General features: G+C 45.5%; 2 protein-coding genes across 2 annotated transcripts in view; one reads left to right on the top strand and one right to left on the bottom strand.

Annotated features, from left to right (window-relative positions):
* Positions 1-3192, top strand: part of ugp2b (UDP-glucose pyrophosphorylase 2b) — a 42062-nt gene extending 38870 nt beyond the window's left edge. Inside the window, exons 9-10 of the mRNA XM_080016688.1 lie at positions 685-789; positions 1227-3192. Coding sequence (XP_079872814.1) covers positions 685-789; positions 1227-1334 — 213 coding nt within the window. The 3' untranslated portion in view covers positions 1335-3192. The remainder of the gene's footprint in view (positions 1-684; positions 790-1226) is intronic.
* A 126-nt stretch (positions 3193-3318) lies between these two features.
* Positions 3319-21543, bottom strand: arhgef33 (Rho guanine nucleotide exchange factor (GEF) 33). Its single transcript, XM_080016392.1, has 17 exons — positions 21406-21543; positions 16969-17021; positions 13056-13220; positions 12845-12966; positions 12269-12288; positions 11889-12014; positions 11325-11451; positions 10008-10140; positions 9805-9912; positions 8838-8933; positions 7481-7614; positions 7225-7314; positions 6854-7032; positions 6119-6579; positions 5449-5682; positions 5006-5145; positions 3319-4004 (listed from the first exon to the last, which is right to left on the bottom strand). Exons 1-17 carry the CDS (start codon positions 21461-21463, stop codon positions 3896-3898), a joined length of 2355 nt encoding a protein of 784 aa, XP_079872518.1. The 5' UTR covers positions 21464-21543; the 3' UTR covers positions 3319-3895.
* Positions 21544-22063: the final 520 nt, after the last annotated feature.

Genomic DNA, 22063 nt, shown 5'->3' with positions numbered 1-22063 from the left:
CTCCACAGCCCCATACCCAGCAAGTTGTGATGCACTGTGTGTTCTGACACCTTTCTATCATAGCAGCAGGAACTTTGTCAGCAACTTGTGCTCCAGTAGCTCTTCTATGGGATTGGACCAGACGGGCTAGGCTCCTCTCCCCACGAGCATCAGTGAGCCTTGTGCGCCCATGACCCTGTCGCTGGTTCACCGGTTGTCCTTCCTTGGACACTTTTGGTAGGTACTAACCACTGCATACTGGGAACACCCCATAAGACCTGCTGTGTTGGAGATGCTCTGACCCAGTCCTCTAGCCACCACAATTTGGTCCTTGTTAAAGTCGCTCAGATCCTTACGCTTGCCCATTTTTCCTGCTTCAAGAACTGACTGTTCACTTGCTGCCTGATACATCCCACCCCTTGACAGGTGCCATTGGAACGAGACGAGCAATGTCATTCATTTCACCTGTCAGTGGTTTTAATGTTGTGGCTGATCGGTGTATGTCAGTCATTATGTTCTATTGACTCAAAACGGATCATCTAAATACATACTGTTCGTTGAACTGAAATTGATAGGATCGGTATTCTGTATAACTTAGGAATCAGAGTCACAAAACATTAACAGAAAACACACACAGCCTCTGAAGTGTGTGTGTGTGTGTGTGTGTGTGTGTGTGTGTGTGTGTGTGCGTGTGCGTGCGTGCAGGTTCAGGAGTACCTGATGCGCTTCGAGAGTATCCCCGACGTGCTGGAGCTGGACCACCTGACCGTGTCGGGAGACGTGACCTTTGGAAAACACGTGTCTCTCAAGGTGAGAGCCGGAGTCACTTGTGATCATAAAAATCAAACAGAATATAAAAAAGCATTTGAGCACGTGTGGCGCCTGTTGACAATTTCCATGATGATCTGCTCTCTGGTAGCAACCACAGCTTTAGCGCCTGTACCGGTTTAGCGTGATGTTGGGTTTTAATCGTTGTCTTTTGTTGGTTTTTATATTGGGGAATGGGGCGATAAAACGATGCACTTTTATTACTTTAATACTTTAATTAGGTCAACATGGTTTTCTTGGATGGGCCTAGAGTCCTTTTAAATGCTAAGATCACCCTCGAGCCTCATGGGAATGAATCGCACTTGTCTCAATAGCCTACTTAGGAGGTTCTAACGGTGGGAATAATTCATGTTCCTATTTTTGTGCCGTCAGCCTAATAAATCAAAATAAATGCGACCGAACCTTCGTCAAATTCGCAGGGAACCGTCATCATCATCGCCAACCACGGAGATCGTATCGACATTCCGGCGGGCTCCATGCTGGAAAACAAAATAGTATCCGGCAACCTCCGCATCCTGGACCACTGAGGCCTTCTCTCCCCTGCATCCCCCCCCCGCCGCCTCTCTCACCCCCACCCCCACCCCTACCCCTCTCACCCGACCCCCGCCCTCGTCACATCATCAAGCCAGCTTCCCACCCAGTCATGTGACCTGAAAGATGTGAGCTCGTGACCCGCACCGACAGAGGGATTGGAGGAGGATGCAGTCCTACATGTCGGTCTTCCAGCTGGATCGTGGCAGGTTGCCCTTTGGCGCCTCCTACAGGGTGTTGTTTTCCTCGCCGAGCTGCACAGACAGGATTTGTCTCCCCCCCCAGAGGACTTGTATTATTAACCCTGAACTTAAAGCTGAAAGTTCCGTGTTAATAGCCAAAGGGGTCTTGGTACGCGTCCCGCAAATTCAACAAAAATGATAAACCACCTGACATGAGGGGGAAACGCTGTAAAACCCAGACAGGATCTCACCGTTTCACCTTTGTGTTACTGTGCGTTTCCATGACGACACGTTTCATATAGAATTACTTAGTCGGCATTTTTAGTCAGCATTAGCCCAAATCTATTCAATGCCGCTTTAAAGAATCTATGAAGTGTTTATAACCGATGCTAACCTTATATAGAGATTTAAACAAAAACAAAAAAAGAAAATCATTTTAGACAAGATGATTTTGTTTGATTTTTGAATACTTTGTTATGTGCCTCGTGGGGTTCTCATGGTTTTTGCCAATATAATCATTCAACAAAAATTACCTTTTCGTCCCACCGGGTTCAGTTTTCCACAACCGTGTGAATCGGACCAGTTGACGTGGCAGTGGAAGGGGGCAATGAGCAACACTCCTGTATGTCAAATGTTTAGGAGCCAGTGTGAGTCAAGACATCTGAAACATTGAACAGAACAAAACATTGAAAAGTGGGATGGATGACGGGATACGAAAGATTTGCACGCGGTGGATACTGTAAAGCCAAAAATCTCGCACCGCAGACGTCTTGCACCAGAAACCAATGAGCCTACGACAGTGTAAGTAGGCAAGTGTGAAGTCAGTTGTTTGAAAATCAATTTGGAAACATGTTTACATTCGCATTTGATTCCGAAAAAGGACATTGGGGTGTTGTCCCCAAAATGATAGTTAAAATACTCGAAAATAACTAGAATTTATTCAACTCTCAGTACTATAAAACAAAAGGAAATGTCGTAAAACTTGCTCAAAACTGCATTTAAAAAGGTCTTTGTATTTATTCAGCCAGGACCTTAACTTCCCAACGTATTGTGATTTAATCATATTGTTAATAACAGTATTTAATAGGATCCCAGTGAAACGCCTGTGCAGGCTCATCATGCTGCGTCCGCGTCAGACACTACGATGCATATCCTGACATGAAATGAAGGTCCAAGATCAAGGTGATATTTTAAGGATAGTGGACGATAACGCCTTTTTGTACACAACCCATTGTACAGTTTGTACGGGAGGACCCTGCAGATGATATTCAAGTTTTATTGTCTTTTATCAACCCCCTCCCTCCCACACACACACACACACACACACAGGCACGCCTTCAGCAGAAGCTTCTGTGACACTGCATTCCCTTCTCCTCCTCTTACTATCGCTCCATCGTTTCCAGAGAGAGGGTGTAGAGGAGACTTGTGTTTTTTCTCACCAAGTGTTGATAACACACAGACATACAGTCATATACACGGTGCCAGATTGGGACCTCTTGTGGAAGAGCAGACACTCTGAAGGTTTCTGGGGGTTTTTTTTTGAAACGCGGAGCTGGGTGCCGACGTGCGCGACGACGGAATCGGAAAGAAATAAGTGTTGTTCTGTGAAGTGGTCTCAACCCATCCCAGTTCTGGTACTCGGAGCTGAATAAAGTGCAATACACAATACTCACCTTTGGGTGTAGACTTTTTTTTTTTTGTTTTTCTTTTTTTTCACCGTTCTAATCAAAGAAAACAAAACGACAGCGACACCAAGAGACGGATCAGCGTAAAAGTGTATAGTTATGTGCAATAAATAAGCAAGTCTTGTTTCCGTATTTTCACCTTTTAAACTTTTATTGTACATTATCCTCCTGAACCCCCGGCGGCAGCCCACAATTGGGCTATATACAAAAGCAGATTATATGTTATCCATTTATAAGATTCACACAAAAGTAGTTATGGCTGGATAACAAAGACTGTGCCTACATGCAAGAGAAACAGAGGGTCCCAATATACAATGTCTTTCCCAAGGGAATATACTGTATATATTTACTAAATATATAACTTTCAGATAAGGTCTGCAAGGTAGTTAAATGTATGTGTTTACAAAAATGTTATTTTTCATAACAGAGTGTACTGCTTTGCTGCAAATACAGCGTGTTTTAAGGATCATTTCGTGTAGCACTTGATATCACCTCCGACCAGAAACCTGAACTCTTAACGAGCATTGATTGTCAAAAACAAAGTCATAAGTCATTCGAAGTAAAACCAACAATAGAAGCCTCTGCCTGTACTTTGTAGAAAGGATAACTGAGAATTGGTTCACGGTGCGGTGCACTGTTATGTGTGAAATGCGTCTTGCGTGCGTGCCGCTCCCACCGCCGGCGTGGCTTTCACACTGCAGTTCCTCGGTCCACCTCCAGGTGGCCCACCCTCTTTCCGGGCGTTTCTTGGTCGCTGCAGTTTTGGTTTTCCTTGTCGCCTTTCTTCTCCTCGCCATTTCTATGGAGACGGACCACGGACGGACAGGAAAAGCGGAAAGGCAACGATTGGCTTTTCTGGCGGATTTTATGAGAGAGTTGGTTAGAGAGTCGGTTTCGATAGGTGGGTAACTGAGTGCTGCAGGAATGAGTGCGAAAAACCCGGGGAAGGAGTTAAGCGTTTCTGCACTTCCCCCCGTCTGAAAGTCAATGGGGTTTTTTAAATGGGTTTTCGGGTTCGACGCCCGAAACAAGGTCTGTGGTTGACGCAAGCTTAAGGAATTTTCACGTTTTGTTCCTCGACATAGAACCCGTCAGCGAACTCCCCGCTCGTGAATTCTTAATCTTTGATGCGTATCAACACAGCCGGTTGCTGACGAGTGGCTAAGTTTGTGTTTTATACTCGCGCTCTCGCAAACTATTTTTAACTCCATATCAAACTTTCCGGCCTTTCGTAGAGGCGGTAAGCGCGCCGAATCGAACGACAAGTCGGAAGCCTCGTGGCGGTGGTGTCGAAGTCTTGCGCCTGCGGTTGAAGCTCGTTCATATCCCAACGTTAGCTTTTTCGTTACTTCCGACGATTGCGTTTACGCCTCGTCAAATCATAAAAGTGGTGTTGATGTGTGACGATTGCCTTGCTGAGGTTTGGAAGTATCGTAAACCTTTTGTTTGACACGGAGCTTATTTTCTTATTTTATTATCGGCCTCAGAAAATACGTCATCCCTGCAGCACTCTATTTTTAGGAAAAACTACTCAGGTCAACATTTTCACTATTCTGGGTATAAAAGGTATAAAATGTCATAACAGAATATCTGAATATTCATTAACACTGAAAAGGGTCATTTTCACAGTAATTTGTGGGTTTGCTTCATTCAGGTGTTAGCGTTACCGGACAACTCCCCAATTAATGCCGTTGGTTTCAGGTCTGCTTATCCCGCCATGGCATGTCAAAATGTCTGCTGTGAAAAGGGAAGAAAACATCCACGTCTACGCCGTTTTGTGGTTGTTGTTGTTGTTCTCACTTTTTCTTGAAGAGCTTCTTGAAGGAGTTCCTGAAACCTCCCTTCTCCTTCCGGCTGCGCTCGCTCAGAGGGGTGTGGCTTATCTCGTCGGCCCCGCCCCTCCACTTTGGCTCCTCCCCCCACTGCTGGGCCCCGGGGTCCTGGTGGAGGAACGTCACACTGAATTTAGGGTACCGGCTGGGCCACAATCTGCAGCCGGCCCGGGGTCTGTTTCTGGAGGTCCTCCGCCGGGAGCGGGAACAAGGATTCACATCATCTGTAATCGTAAAACTTGTTTTCTGCATCCATTGGATCATCTTATTTTACCTAGCGGTCACTGAAGGGTCCTCGTGAACTTAGATAATCCAACATGTTGTTGGGATTCCTGATTTTCAGAGTGTAGCTGCTCTAACTATTCCCTCGCATACTCCACTGATTCATTTACCGCTTCATTGGTTTTCTACCTTGCCGATGAGACCGCGGTGGTCACCGCCCTGCTTGTCGGCGTCGCCCCTGTGCGGGCTGCTCCCCAGGCCGCCCGGGACCCTGCGAGTGGGGGTGGGGCAGCCCTTGTTGCCCCTGCTGCCCTGCCGCTCCAGTTTGGCGTGGCTTCCCAGTCCCACCCTGTGCAGGTGATCTGACAGCGGCCCCACGTCCAGACCGCTCACCGTGCTGTCCAACTGCAGGCCGTTCAGCGACTGAGGGAAGGGGGGGGAAAGAAAGGGACGCGACCGGATGACGTTAACTCTTTTTGCTTTCTGAGGCAGGCGTGCCAGCATTTTTCAATGAATCTTACAGCCGTCATCCCTCGGTTTGACCAGCACTCTGACAACATACGGTACGTTTAAACGTAAAGGGTGATTGGACTGCATTCATAACAGCGCTTTTTCTCGCCGCTAAGGCCACTCAAAGCGCTTTAGATGTTACACGCCTCACATTCACCCACTTCACACACCGACGGCAGAGTCAGCCCCACAAGGAGACAACGGAGGTGTCTTGCTCAAGGACGCCTTGACTAATTAACCAGGAGGAGCCGAGGATCGAAACCACCAACCCTGCGGTTGCCAGACGACCGCCCCTTCGGAGCTGCTGCCGCCCAAGTCCAACGGCGTGAACGCATCACACCCTGCTCACCTTGCTCTTGCGTTGGCTGGCCTGAAGGGGGCGATGCTGCTGGTGGCGCATCATCACCGTCTCCGGGGAGACGCACCCTCGGTTGGGGAAGTTGTTGAACCCGTTCCCCTTCTTGCTTCCCCCGTTGCCGTAGGCCTCGCGAGTGGACGACACGTTGGCCGCCATGGCCTGGTGGGACGCGGAGGAGCTTTTCGGGCACCGCACGAAGGCGATGTCGATGGACGAGTCGGACGACGCGGTGGAGCACTGGTCGAACAGAGAGGTGTTGTGCAGGGAGTCTCTGTCCTCCTCGCAGAAACCCTCCATCTCGGGCGTTTCCCCCGGCAGGAGGAACTCGCCGAGGGCTTCAGCCAGTGCCGAACCCGCAATTCCATGGTGGCGCTCCGGAGCTCTGGAGGACAGGCGGTGCTTGCAAGACAAAGAGCCCTCAGATGCCTCGCTCTCTGGGATGCTATGGAGGCCTGGGTGTCACGGGGTGAGCAGTTTGTTAGATGATCTGCTGGTTAAATGGCTGACTCATTGATCGTCTCAACGGATTAAAATTGTCTTTCACAACAGTTTCTTAAGGAATCTACTGGATAGATCAAACTAGACTGAACTGGATGTTTTCTCCTGTCTCAACCTTAAATCCATGTAAAATGCAGTGAATCAATAGATGAATGTGAGGCAGTCATGCTGTGAGCTCATGGCATCCGTCTCTTTCAGAATGAAGTCCTCTTTATAAAAGACGCAGACCTGTCTGCTTGTGGTTCCGCGGCTCCGGGTCGGGGGTGAAGTAGGGAGGCGGGTTGGAGCGGTCCTGGCCATACCGCTGGGGTTCCGGGTCGGAGTCTTGCTCCCAGTCCTGGAAGCGCCGAGACTGGATCTGTTCCAGGAGACGCTGTTTGCTGCGCTTCACGTGGTTCGCATGATCTCTGGAAGGGTCACAAATTAAAGCGGGAGGAAGGGAGAAGTTCATGCTTGTTTGTAGATTCTTTTTTTCAGATTTCAAAACAGCCGAGGACAACTGAAGTTCACTGAAGAACGTTGAATACAGCTTTGAATGACTGACTGACTTACTGACCGACTGAAGGACTGGCTAGATGATGGACTGTAAACACACTCACAGTATGTTGCTGCTGGAGGGGTACGGAGAGCCCAGGACGTTGGTTTGAATCCCACACTCCATGGCTGTCAGCAGCTGCTTCATGGTGGATCTGCATCAGATTGGATCAGATCCCGAAACCACAGCTTCACCACGGTGCTCATCATGGTAGATACAACAGACTGATACAGTAACGCAGCAGTCTTGTGTGTGTGTGTGTGTGTGTGTGTGTGTGTGTGTGTGTGTGTGTGTGTGTGTGTGTGTGTGTGTGTTCCAACCTGTTGTGCAGAAGCAGCTGCTGGTTGTGCTGCAGCAGATGATGGTATTGAGCTGTGAAGGACCTGAACTGCTGGATGCACACCAGCAGCAGGTAGTAGTCTGGGTGGTCTGCATCCGTCTGCCTCAACAAGCCCTGAACACACACACACACACACACACACACACACACACACAATCAAATAAACAGGCTATGAACTAGTTCTGATTTGGTGGTATATATGCGATATATACTGATCGGCCACAACATTAAAAAGACCTGTCTACTATTGTGTAGGTCCCCCTCGTGTTGCCAAAACAAATCTGACCCGTGGAGGCATGGACTCCACAAGACCTCTGAAGGTGTCCTGTGGTATCTGGCACCAAGATGTTAGCAGCAGCTCCTTTAAGTCCTGGAAGTTGCGAGGTGGAGACTCCATGGGACAGGTTTGTTTTTCCAGAACATCCCACAGATGTTCAATTGGATTGAGATCTGGGGAATTTGGAGGCCAAGACAACACCTTGAACTCTTTGTCATGTTCCTCAACCACATATTTTGCAGTGTGACAGGGTGCATTTTCCAGCTGAAAGAGACCACTGCCATCAGGGAATACCGTTGCCATGAAGGGGTGTACTTGGTCTGCAATAAGGTTTAGGTAGGTGGTACGTGTTAAAGTAACCTCCGCATGAATGCCAGGACAGAATGCCTTCCCCATATAGACTTCCCCATATGCACACACACCCGGCTATCCACATGATCATCAGACTGGGCCACCTTCTTCCATTGCTCCATGGTCCAGTTCTGACACCCATTGTGCCCATTGTAGGCACTTTCGGTGGTGGATAGGGGTACTCTGACTGGCCTGCAGCTATGCAGCCCCATACGCAGCAAGCTGTGACTGTGTGTTCTGGCACCTTTCTATCATCGCAGCATTAACTTTTTCAGCAATTTGTGCTACAGTAGCTCTTCTGTCGGATTAGACCAGACGGGCTAGCCTTTGCTCCCCATGCACATCAATGAGCCTTGGGCGCCCATGACCCTGTCGCCAGTTCACCAGTTGTTCTTCCTCGGACACTTTTGGTAGGTACTAACCGCTGCATACTGGGAACACCCCACAAGCCCTGCTGTTTTGGAGATGCTCTGACCCAGTCCTCGAGTCATCACAATTTGGCCCTTGTCAAAGTCGCTGGAATCCTTACGCTTGCCATTTTTCCTACTTCCAACACATCAGCTTCAAAACTGACTGTTCACTTGCTGCCTAATATAGCCAACCCCTTGACAAGTGCCATTAGAACGAGATGAGCAGTTCACCTATCAGTGGTGTTGTGGCTGATCGTTGTATCTATACCTGTATATCTATCTGCCCATGTTGGACTGACCTGCAGCAGTAGCAGGTACTCTGGGATTCTCTGGACCGGTTGAAGGAGGAGAGTGTGAAGGGAAGGCCTGGACTCGTCTTCTGTCGTGGTGTCACACTGACAGACACAGCCAATCAGAACAGAGGTGAGAGGTAAAATCAACCAATCAGGATAGACTGCAGAGTATCCACCATAATGTAAAATCCCAAAGTTTTAACATTATCACTGTGGGAAATTATAATCATGTTGCAAATCAATTTCTTCTTTTAAGTCACCTTTTTTATAACTACGCATACATGCTCAATGTTAAATGAGATGTGAATTATTTAATTAGATTTTTAAGTTGTTGATTGCTTTATATTTTACCATTCAGCTTCTTTTATTTCAGCCAAGTCAATTCTTTGTAATGTGTCGTACTAAAAATGAGGCTATACATATATGTATTATTGATTCTGATATTAATGTCAATTCTTTTGCATTTTGTAGGCAAATGTTAGGGAACATTTCCTTCCCATATCAGTGAAAGGTTGAGGATGAGCGATATATCTACATATGTGATTGTGGTGTGGGGATGGTGTGGTTTAAGCAGCCACACCTGTCCTGGGTCTAGGTAATTGGGCCCAGGATCAGTGTGGCTGAAAACCCCCATCCCCACACACACACACACACACACACACAGGAGGGGAGCCCTTGTCATGGCATGTTTTACATCTGCTCCGGGCTTGTTCCACCTCGCCCACTCACTGCAATAAAACTGGTGTTTTCAAACCTGTGGTCTGTGTTTCTGTGCCGTAGGGCCCTGAAAATGACACTCGTGTGGCAGGCGGACCTGCCACAGTTATCTACATATCTTTTCACATGAATCCATGATTGATGTTTTCACAAGTTTGACAAATTCCCCACAGAACACAGAAAGTTAAACGTTGCATCAGTAAGATTTTTATGATTGATCATTAAGATTTGATTACTGATCATTAAGGTTTCATACCTCGAGGAGCGCAGCCGTCTTCATGGAGCTGGACATGAGCAAGCTCACCACCGACAGACAGTCTGGAAGCTCCTTCAGGTAGGAGACGTAGAAATCCAGGAAGTCACTCTTGAGGGGGGGGGGGGCAAAACAATATTCATCTATCTCTGAAACAGCCTTTGTTCGGCCTCATGGTAAACCAGTAAACCCACTCTCTGCTCTACCTCTTTGCTGGTGAGCTTCATGAACACATCTCCCATGATGCCTTGCCACTGGCACTTGAGCACACGCTCCTGGAGAGTGTGGAGGAGCTCCAGATGCTGCTGGATCAGAAAGCGAAGAGAACTGGGGAATGGACTGAGATGGGAGGAAATAAAATAATAAAACAGACAAGGAGCGAAAGAGAAGGGGGAGAGCGATGAGGAGGGTAGGAGATAAATGGTTGGCAAGAAAGTAGGAGATAGAAGGAGAAAGAAAAGGGCAGAAAAGATGGGGAGAGAAACGAGTGTCGAAGTATAAAGGGATGGGAGGCAGAGGAAAAATTGAGGGAATAGACGGACAAAAAGTGAATGAAAGACTAATTTATTTCATGTGGTAATAACTTTGCGTGAAAGGATATGTTGGCCCTTTTTCAACCAAGGCCCTATCAAAATATTAGTCTGTTTAAAAAAAGGTCACAAGCTGCATTTCTTCAGGTTTTTCCCATGTTTTCTTGATTGTGTTCTTAACAGTTCTAGATGATGGGAACCAGCGTTTTAATAAGGCCTGGGTTGAAAAATGGCAAATGAATTGTTTAATTTCCGCTTGGCCACAAGAGCAAATTTTGCCTCAATTTAGCAGAAAAGGGGATATCGGCCCACACGACACGGTATCCCACGGAATGGTAAATGTTACACTCATGCTGCTTAAAAAAAGAAATATGTGAAGTTTTCCCACATCTGAACCATTCAGATAGTAAAAAGCATAGTTTCCAGGTACTTTCCGTTGTTTATCACCGTGCGTGGAGCTTATTAAATAAAACCAACCATTCATATTAACTCTGTGATGCTATTTGACCCTGTTCTCTGCAGCTGTAATACAGTTTGAGCTGGACTTTTGAGGCTCATTGGAAACACGTGTGCCGCTGCTCCGTCGTGATTTCATTAGACAGGGTTCAGGTTGAGCAGAATACTGGTGCTTTTTTTTTTTTTTTTTTTTTTGAAAGCATGTCTATTTGATTTGTTCATATCCTGCCCTCGCTTCGATCTACCCTCTCAAATTAGATCACTGCCACTTCTGGTGGAGCGTCGTTCAGTAACGCTCTGTGTGTGTGTGTGTGTGTGAACTGAGGACTGTGATATTTGTTAACTTCGCTAACAAATGGTCACCTTTCAGCATCCTACAGTTTTTCAGTCCCGTCCAAAATTACTTTTTTTTTTTTTTCCTCCGAATACAGCTAACACGATTTGCTTCCTGACAGTGTCAGAGAGGCCCTCCTATCTCCTTCCCATTGAGCAAGATGTTACTCAAACTAAGGCGGCGTTCATTTTTTACAGCCTGACCGTTTGTCTTTAGCGATGAGAGCCTCCGAGCCGTTGAAGTTGATGTTGGCCTTCAGCAGTAGTGACAGGTAGGAGACGTACACTCTCTCCGACTCGAGCAGCTCCAGAGCCGCTGACTGTCTTTTGTCTGCAAATCACACACACACACACACGCACACACACATTTGAATTACATGTTGATTTAGGCTTTAAATTACACTTGTAGTGCCTTTTTTAAGACAAGTTTATTTCTACAGCACATGTTACACAAGGACAACTCAAAGCACTTTACATAAAGCATATAATACATAATATAAAACCAAAGAATAATAACAGCTTTGAAACAAAAAGCTAAAAACAGATAGGAAGACAGAGCAAATTAAAAGGTTTGACTTTCACTTTGAGAAGGAGATAAAAGGTTAATTTGCAATTTAAAACCGACCCACACTCTTTTACATCAGTGACATTCAGTAGTATTACTGGTAGTATTTGAAGCTCTAGCTCTGGAAGCGGGAGCTGTTGTGTAATTTTATCAATATAAAATGTATTAGGATTATTAGTAGTATAATGGAGTCACTTTCGTACTGTTTTCCGGAGCGCTGTTTGGAGCGTCGACCTCATCTCTGCTGTTCTTTCTGTCCCTCCACAGTGGGGATTTGGACCGACCACCTCTCTGCTGCTGCTGGGCCTCCTGCTCTAGGGAGGAGGAGGCTTGGGACACACACACACACACAGACACACACACACAGACACACACACACACACACACACACACACACACACACACACACACACACACACACACACACACACACGTACACGCACATTCAATGACTGCATATGCTTAACATTTAACTCCCATCCTTGTGGGGACATTTTGGATTGCACCTAGTGGACTTCTCAAAACCTAGCAGGACTTCAAGGTAGGACGGCTGGGTGGTCACATCACGCCTATACAGACTTACTCTGCGTTGAGGCAGTGCTCCTGTGCGTTGATCCACTATTGGTTTGACTGGCGCAATAATGTTGAATGACGCTGAGATCTGATTGGCAGGTGTGTCCCTCCCCCGCCCCCCTGACAGCAGGTCCCCCCTGGAGCTCTTCCTGCTGTGGGACCAATCACAGTGGGGGGGTGGAGAGACCAGAGACCAGAGGCTGATTCTAAGTAAATGTAACGAATTTGTGATATCCTTTAATGCAGTGTGTCTGTGTGTGTGTGTGTGTGTGTGTGTGTGTGTGTGTGTGTACTATACTTGTGAGGACTGGAAATGCCTATTTTTCTTCTATTAGAAATGCATCAGGAACATGGGTCCTCACTTGCCAGGTGTATTTACTTGGACCTCACTTTGATACCAGCACTAGAGTGTGTGTGTGTGTGTGTGTGTGTGTGTGTGTGTGTGTGTGTGTGCGTGCGTGCGTGCGTGCGTGCGTGCGTGCGTGCGTGCGTGCGTGCGTGCGTGCGTGCGTGCGTGCGTGCGTGCGTGCGTGCGTGCGTGTGCGTAGGTTCAGGAGTACCTGATGCCTGAGTGTGTGTTTTTTACCTCTGCGGTACAGACAGGAGGTCCTTGATGCATTCTGTCTGCAGTATCTCAATCTGCTTCCGAACCTCTCTGTGTTTACCCTTCATCTCCTTTATCTGGAACAGAGCCCCGCTCAGCTCCTCCTAAAGCACACACATTATACATAAGGGCTAAACTGTGTGTGTGTGTGTGCACGTGTGCGTGCGTGTGCGTGTGTGTCATTCTGCAGTACCTTGAATGTATTGAGGGAGTTACTGAGGCCCATTATCTTGTCGTTGACGTCACTCAGATGGGAGTGGAGGCTCTCTTCCAGACAGTGGTTCCCCTGACGCAGCTCCCCCAGCTCCCCAAGGGCATCGTGGAGCCTCTCGCGCAGCTCCACCACCAGGCCCTGCAGCTGCATCACGGGGGACGGAGGAAAGCACAGTGTGACACGCGTCCACAGACAGGCCGACGTCTTCGTGGTCGGGACGCGTCTCCTCCCTTTGTTTTGTGTCGGGTTCCCTGTTTACGCTCTGGTTTCCCTTCACCTCCAAACACGTGCAGGTGGGTCGCCTCTGAGACCTTTTTCTCAAATGGTAAATGCTGTTTTCAGTATTTATCACCTGGCCAAAGAAAGAATGTCCTAAATGATACCAGTTTGGGCAAAAAGTCAGAACAGATTCACGGTTCTGATAGATTTAGGATGTGCTTGCCCTTCCCCAGTGCATTGTCCACTGTGCCCTCTATGGGTCAAAAATATTCCCAAACTTAATTGTATTCCATTTTAAAGTAAAATGTCTTCGTAAAGTGTGGATACATTTAATCAGCTTTTTTTTGGCGGGAAATTCTCTTCCCATGGGGGAGGATGCACAGTGACCCCGCCCACATTGTATGGATCTTACTGCCACAGCTAGAGGTGCCCAAATCAGGAGGAGCAATGGAGCGTAGCAGAATCTCTGGGACTCATTTGTTACTTGATAGTCTATAACTCCAAGGACCATGGTGGTGGCCTTTCCGGGTTTTTCATCCCAGCCCCAGGACATTACAACAAATAGTCTTTTTTAAATTTTGCTCCCAGATATTTTTCTTTTATAATTTATCTATTTATTTGCTTGTTTTATTTGATTCAAATTTTTTACCTTTTATTTTCTCTGACTTTAAGTGAGTTCTCAGTGGGCGTCATTAGCGCTCTCGTTCTTGATTGGTAGATATTTTGGACTATTCCACACGGATGAAATATTCTACACGGATAAAAATGTCACTTTCTATCTCTGTTTCTCCCTCTCGAGCCTTTGTGTCTCCCTTGTTTCGAGGGCCATTTCTCGGTTTGCATCTGATTTAATTTATTCTGGAGGGGTAAGTCAATAAGCTCATGTGGACATAACACGGTTTGAAGTCTCTCCCCCTCTTTCCCTCTGTCATGTGAAAATCATCAGCTGGCAGCCTGAATAGAAGGTCTGTCCCGTGGCCTGGGTTCCCCTCCGTCTCCTCTGATGGTATCTCTGTGGGTGGAGGTTGCTGTACCTTCAGCTAGACAGCTCAGCTTGAATCCATGACTCTCCGGAGTGCAGCAACGCTTTTGGACGCCGTCCATTCATCTTTTCTCGACACGCGGATTGCTTTTTTGGCGGTCACGGGACGAGGAAGTCCACGCCAGAAGTCTTTCCTTACTACACCTTTAATGGGATACCAGTCCATCACGCAGTCGCACATCAGTAATTTAGGGTCGTTACTTCAAGCAAAAAAAAACGCCTTTGGAGGTGTGAGGAAACAGAGCACCCGTGGGAAACCTGCGTGGTCCATGTAATGGGGAGAACATGGACACTCCGCACGGACCCCAGGACCCGAGATACCAGCTTTTGAAATTCCCGTGAACACGAACCCCCAACCCTAACCCTGAAAAACACGCGTTGTAGTGACGAGTGGTTTTGGCGCTGTCTGCAGGCGGGGGGAGCCGGAACCGGTAACCGGCAGCGGGTGCAGCTGCAGAAGATTGAGGTGATGAGCGGTATCCAAAAGCCGCTGTGATTACACCTCACTTTCTCCCTCCTGACAGCGAGACTGGCTCCCATTGCAGAGCTGTCTGACATGGGTGATGTTTGTATGAAAAGACGGAGGCATTCATTTCCGTTGAAACGAGACGCCCGGCACAGTCTGGTTTTCTGTTCCACCTGCTTCCTGGTCCGCCTCTTAGCCGTAACAACAAGAGAGTTGTCGCCGTGGCTCTGTGTAATAAAACCCGACATAGCTGCTGACAATTTAAACCAGGTTCACCGAGCAGGGAAGCCAGATGTGTCCAAGGGGAACTTGACACTGGAGCGTTAGTTATGGACATTGTGTTTGTTTATTGTAAAATCTTGCCTCTTTGCCGTTCAACACGGTTTTCTGGCAAAAAAATAAATATATATATATATATATATATATATATATATACATACATTACAAATGGGATTGAGCTACAACATGCTGCAAATAATAAAAGAATGTTTTTGATGTAAATCGATAGAATGTTTTGATTAAAGGTGAAATTCTTCATTACAGTAAAAGTGATAGTTGGGGAAAAAAAATTATGGTTTAAGTCTTCCATCATACTTCCAAAACATTTAAGATATACCTTGGCTTTTTTTTCCTACAGCTGTCCTTTTACATTACCACACACCACCTACTTACCTCTTCGGGGGTAAGACACAGTACTTCCTCAGTAGCGGTGCTGAGCATATTTTGATCTAAAAGTAATGATTTGGTCTATATTGTGTGTGTGTGTGTGTGGGGGGGGGGGTTATGAACTCGTGAGATAATCACACCGAAATGGAAGGGCTCCTTTCCCAGAAACGCTGATCAAAATGCGATACACGCTGTGTGTCACGCCGACAGCTGTATCATTTCCCCCGTTCACGGTTTTAAAGCCGACGGAGTCCAAACAGATTCGTGCGGGGGGTTCGCCGGACTTGATTCCCGTTTTCGGTTTGAGAATGCTCACACGACTGTAAACGTGCGCAGGTTCAAGGTGCTGCTGTCAGCGACACGCCCTGCACGTCCTGCCCTTCCTTGTCTTTCTCGCCCAGTTTCGACCGTCTTTCCATCTTTTGCAAACATAGTGATCGTCTCTGAACGAAAACACCCAAAAGGTGTCACATTCCGATCAGAATCCGAATGAGTTTAATCCGCCAGATACATTGATACAAGGAATTATCACGTTGAAGATAAGTGCTTTTTTAGGGAGTTGATGACATAAAATTGTCAAATATACACAAATACTGTGTATACAATGTACAGGATATAGAAGGTTCGACTCTATGCACCAAATTGTTGCATGTGGTCAAGATCTGCCAAATATTCAATAATGCCTATGTGAGAAGGCTATAATATTGAAGAATCATTGGAGTGACAGGAAGTGACATACAGCAAAGCAGACATACCTTAATCGAAATCTATCCCAGAAACAAAAAATACCTTTCTTCCCATATGCATGGTTTCAAATAAGGTCCTTATGAATACGTCTATAGACTGAACATGTATCAAGTTGAAAATGATGGATAACCAAGCTATCAAAATCATCAATATGGAAAGAATCACCTTTAGGGTGTAAAATAGCAGTAAGAAATGTATTGTGCCACGTGATCGAATATAAATGCAATGAAATATTTGATATCATGTCAAAATATAAGTAGCTCAGTTAAAGTCAAAGCCTGAATTGTGCATAGATTTGACTCCCAAAACATACAAAAATACAGATTAAATAAAAGGTTTGGGAAAACAAAGGAGAGCTGAACAAGTGGGAGGAAGTGGAAAATTAGTGTTTTTAATTAGTTTAGTGTATTCCAACAAACCGACTGGCTCAAAGCCCAACATGAGGATTTCGATATGATTTAGAGAGGGAAATTGGGATTTTTGTAAGCTGGGAATTTGGGGAAATTTGGTTATTTTAGTATGCATCGTAGCGAGGTGTGTGTGTGTGTGTGTGTGTGTGTGTGTGTGTGTGTGTGTGTGTGTGTGTGTGTGTGTGTGTGTGTGTGTGTGTGTGTGTGTGTGTGTGTGTGTGTGTGTGTGTGTGTGTGTGTGTGTGTGTGTGCCTGCCTGTGTGTGTGTGTGTGTGTGTGAGATCTCTGTAGGAGTGTGTGTGTATGTGTGTGAGATCTCTGTAGGAGTGTGTGTGGTGTTACCTGTATGATCTCCAGCTTGGCATCCTCCACCTCACACTCCTCTTCATGTGGATCTGGAGGACAAAGGGCAGGAGGTGAGCCTTCGTGACACACACCCGGTGCACTTTGGAACTAAATAAATCGACGATTAGGAGACCGGTCCTCACAAGTAAAGTGAAAAAATACATACACAAACAGACACTTTCTGAATTGAAAGCAGTCAAGACTAACAAGTTTAGCGGAACATGGTACAGAAGCGATAGTAAAATATTTGTTTTACAATTACAAGAAAACAGAAGATAAGATAATACTTTATTAATTCCCGGGGGGATTCGTTTACCATATTCAAATACACATGTGGTTTTTTGTCACAGATTTAATGTTCTGTGTAGATTCCACAAGGCTGACTCTACAAAAAAAAAAAGCATGTTAGTTGGAGTCACAAGATTCCTACACCGCGATGAAAGCGACCATACATCTTAAACCGCCATGAGTGATTTACCATTTGGGGGGTTAGGGGAAACACCACGACAGAAACCATACTGTATAAATATTCGCTTTTGATCCTTTTCCTCCTCTCTTTATTGCTGTGGAAATGTGCGTGTGTTTGCGTGTGCAAAATACTTTTTTTAATCCATCGCACTGCCATTCTGTCTCTTCAAACTTGAACATCTGAACGTTTTGGGCGGGATCCTAAATTGCTTTAGAATGTCACTGCAGCGCGCCCTCATGAGGACTCCCGTCCAGCCCGACTGCCGCCTTGATCCCGATCGGGGAGGTAAGGGAAAAACTTCAACAAGTAAACTCACATGACTGTCGCTGAATAAAAAAAAATTTGAATCCCAGCAGACTCCCTGCTGGTGGCGGTTGAGAGCGGGTTCTACGTGCATTAACAGAAATAAGTCGCTCCCAAAACTAGAAGCGGTAAAGTGATGGATGGGTGGGTGATAGGGGTGGTGGAGAGAAATAAATATTGGAAATTAAAGAGTTAGTTGAAATCGTTATCCTTTAACGACTTTGACTTAGTTGATCACTCAAAACTGTAATTGAGAATTGATTAATTACAATTGATTTATTTTCATTAAATGCATATTTCTTTTGCTTTTTTCGTCATTATTCTTTTTGATTGCCCCCCATTAATGTTAAGCACTTTGAGCTGCATGTTGGTGATCATAGTGATTATAATAATAAAAATGTATTATAATATATTATAATTAAAAATGTCTATATATTTATTAATTATTGTATTATATGAATAATTATTATTTATTTATTATTATAATTAATTAAATTGATTCAATTATTATTAAAACACAACAAGGCAGGTGGAGTAATTGAGCCACCCAAGAAAACAGAATGGGTTAGGGTTAGGGTCTGATAAATCTCTGTTAATACTTTTGTGTTTTTTAGCTTCACAAAAGCTCATTGATTCATCGAATTATGTATGGAATGTCATGTATTCATTTATTGTTTATTTGATTTGATTATAATTATTATTTTTTTATTAGGCAATTCACCAATGCTCAGTGTAAAAAAAACTAAAAGTTAGTTTGTTTTCCAGTTGGTTTTCCCTTGATGGCCATTGTGGCCCCCCTACGAGGAGACACCCTGACCAGGGGCCCCCAGGTAGTCTGGGTTTGAGACCTCCGGTCTGAACTGTGCAAGAGCGCATTCAAACGGAATCCCGCAAGACATTTTTTTTGTGACATTATCTTGCAGAAAGGACTCTTCTGTCTCCAGCTGCTGTCCCAGACGTTCTGCTCAGTGGCATAACATGATGGTGATGCACCCAGCCTGGGGGGTGGGGGGCGGTGTCCGTTATGCACGATCCATTACGCACGGTGCTTCTTCTGTTTAGTTCAATAAGGAACGAGGTAAAATAAGATAGGCTACATCTACATAATAAAAAAAAAAACATTGTTTTTTTTAATTTGGAGGAAGGGGGCAAGGAGACGCACAGCGCAGTGCAGTTTGCGAGCACAGCCTCAACATCGGAATAGTGCGCCAGGCTGATAAGCTCAAGACAGAAGCTCACAGGCCCAAGGCTTCGTAGCAAACAGCCACCGGGCTTTGGTCCTGTGATGGTAGGAAAGGTTATAGAACCGGCAGAAAAACAACAACCTTCAGAGTCACACTCTAAAAGCTCAAATGTTTTAGCTCAACAAAAACAGTTTTCATCCATCTTTTTGAGTTAGGATGACTTCTAATGAAATTATGTTCAACCAACAAACTATATTTAGTGAGGGGTATTGGCTTTTCCTCTGCAATCAAAGGTATTTTTTAATTACCGCTTACTTAATAACAAAGCATAAACTCAACTTTTCAAATTGACTACTCCCGAAAAATAAGTTGTTACACATCTTGACATCTTATAACAGATGCATGCAATACACGATACATACTTTGAGGTGTATCCCAATAGTAACCAAAATCCCAAATCATTGACAATACAAATATCCTACCTATTACCTAACTTCTCTTTCTGCAGGTTTTATAGACAAAAAAGTAACACAGAATGAAATGAGCAAGAAAGACAGTAAAGAAACACTCGTCTCGACTACTTCTATCCCTCTCACAGAACTATCCACGGTCCAAACACCGCTCATTTTGAAATTTGAGCGGCGGAAATTAGTCAAACAAAAATTTGCCTGCGGTACATTGGAGCTACAAGGCTATCTATGAGAATTACAAAAGATTTAAAAAAAAATTATGTCTGTGAATGAATTTAGATTACACAATGTAGTTGACGGTTACACGAATAAACAAAAATCTAAGCATGTCTTTCCTCCCCACAAGGAAACTGTATCAGCAGGTGTAGCCCAACCCCTGTATACGAGTCCACTATTGGTCATACCACAATTGAGAATATGCCCAAATTCATCGTGTGGTGTGGGGATGGTGTGGTTTGAGCAGCCACACCTGTCCTGGCTTTAGGTAATTGGGGCCCAGGATCAGAGTGGCTGCCTAACTGTTGGTTAATAGGCAACAGGTAAAACTCCCATCCCCACACTCACTCAGGGGAGGAGTCCTTGTCATGACCTGTGTCCATCTGCTCCGGGGCTTGTTCCGCCTAGCCCCCTCTCTACAACAAACCGGTGTCTGCAATCCCATCGTCTGTATCGCTGTGCCAGAGGGCTCTGAAAACGGCCACTCGCGTGACGTGTGGTAGGCGGAACTGCCACACATTGCTTGAGTGCAATTCATTTGAAAATGAAATGATACCCTGATGAATTTCATTTTTTCATCGTATTCGTTCAGACTACAGGTCCTGTCTAACACATAGTCTTAACTGTCAATTTTGTTTTGAATCAATTGACACAGACATCTGAGTAAAAATTCCACACAATATTAAGTTGACGCAATTACCAACATTATTTCAACACAACTCATCAAAGCATTGTTTGCAACAGAAAAAGGTTTGTCTCAATCAATAAATTTGAATTTTTATCTTGTAACTTTGCATTTAATCAAGGGGTGGTAATAGTTCCCCTGAATTACCAAAAACCCGACCTGGAACCTAACTCAATCTGATTCAAATTTTATTTTCTAAATACAGGTTACTGTCACATGCAGGTCATTTGAGGGGTTGGTTCTTAAAGGGCAACCTGAGAGTTAAAAAGCATTCAATCGATTTTTATCTTGTTTTTGTTTTTGGACGTGATGGTCGGACAGACAGTGGTTAGTTCGAGCTCTACAGAAGTGTTTGCGACGTGGCTCATTCCCAATGAAGTCATTTCAATCGCAAAGGCCAAAAAGCAGGGGAAAAAAATGGATAAAGAATTAGAAGTGACAGGCAAAAAGGGAGCGATTGTACAACGTCCAGTTGCATTTCAGAGTAAACTGATTGTCTCGTAGGAAATGTCAACGAGTCAATGATTTCTTTAAAGATAGAACTTGTTTACGTAACAGGGACATTCATGGTTTCTGAGTATTAAACGGCTGTGAGGGGGCAAAAAAAGTAAAGTAAAACAAATGACCGCCTGGTTCCTCTTTAGCTTGAGTTTCACCCTCTGAATATTGTCTGGTTTTAATGCATGTTCTTCGATTTCACGGGAAATTTTGAATTCAAGCTCTTTTTATTTTACATTTTAACATGCAATTGTCATTTCTTTTTAAGGTGGACTGTGTGTCAAATGCATGACACGTATCATTGTATCATCATATTCACCGTCACGTTTCCGTATGAATTTAAAGTTGTGTTGTCTCCATCTCAGTCCCCGGCCCCTCACCAGCATCAAAGCTCATTCCTTAAAGAGTGCCACTCTGACATACGCCACTCTACAATACACCACCTATTCAACCATTTCCGGCTGCGCGAGCTTTCAAAACACCCAGCTTGTTGGTTCATTAAAAAAGAAAAGTGCATTGCCGTTTTAACGCAATAAGGGGGGTAATATTAACTCTGAAAAGTTTCGACTTGACCCCGTCTCTCTGGGGGGCGTCCGCCGTCTGTTTTACCTGCTGCTGTGTCTTCCCTCCTGTCGTCTGGCTCATTCACGCTTTTGCCGTTTTCCATCGTTAGGACGCCCTGTCCGGCGCTGGGGAGACCGCCGGGCCTTTTTTTTTTTTAAATCCTGATCCCGTCCGGCGCCGCTCCGCTCCTCTTTCTTTGCCCTCTAATCCTTCACCGCCCGCCAGCCCCTCCCACCCCCCCCACCCCACCTCCACCTTTGTTCTTTCTGCCGTCTTCCCCTGACCGGTCCCGTCCTCTGGTGCGGTCCCTCACTTTCTCCCCTCTGAAAGCATGTGAGTCCTAATGATTCCTCGTTTGCACAAAAACCGCCCTTGTCTTCTGCCAGCGGAAAATGGATGGGAGAGGTTAGGAGCAGAGAGGGAGGGAGAGAGAGAGAATGAGAGAGAGAGGGGGAGAGAGAGAGAGAGAGAGAGAGAGGCAAGGACAGAAAGTGGAATGTTTAGTGGTCAGGTAGAGAGGGACCTCCGTGACATGGGACACGCGTTCATCATACGGCTGCAATTGCCTAACTTCTTTAATTTGGAAGGCAATGTAAATAGGCGTGAATGCACCACCGCACCACCGCACCATGAGGCTGATTAGATTGGGGACGACAAATGATTGCAAGGGCGTTAAACTGGTTAATACTGTAGAGAAAGGCAA

Source organism: Zeus faber (assembly GCF_960531495.2).
Source record: "Zeus faber genome assembly, chromosome: 16".
Classification (NCBI taxonomy): Eukaryota; Metazoa; Chordata; class Actinopteri; order Zeiformes; family Zeidae; genus Zeus; species Zeus faber.
This window is presented reverse-complemented; position numbering and strand designations above follow the sequence as displayed.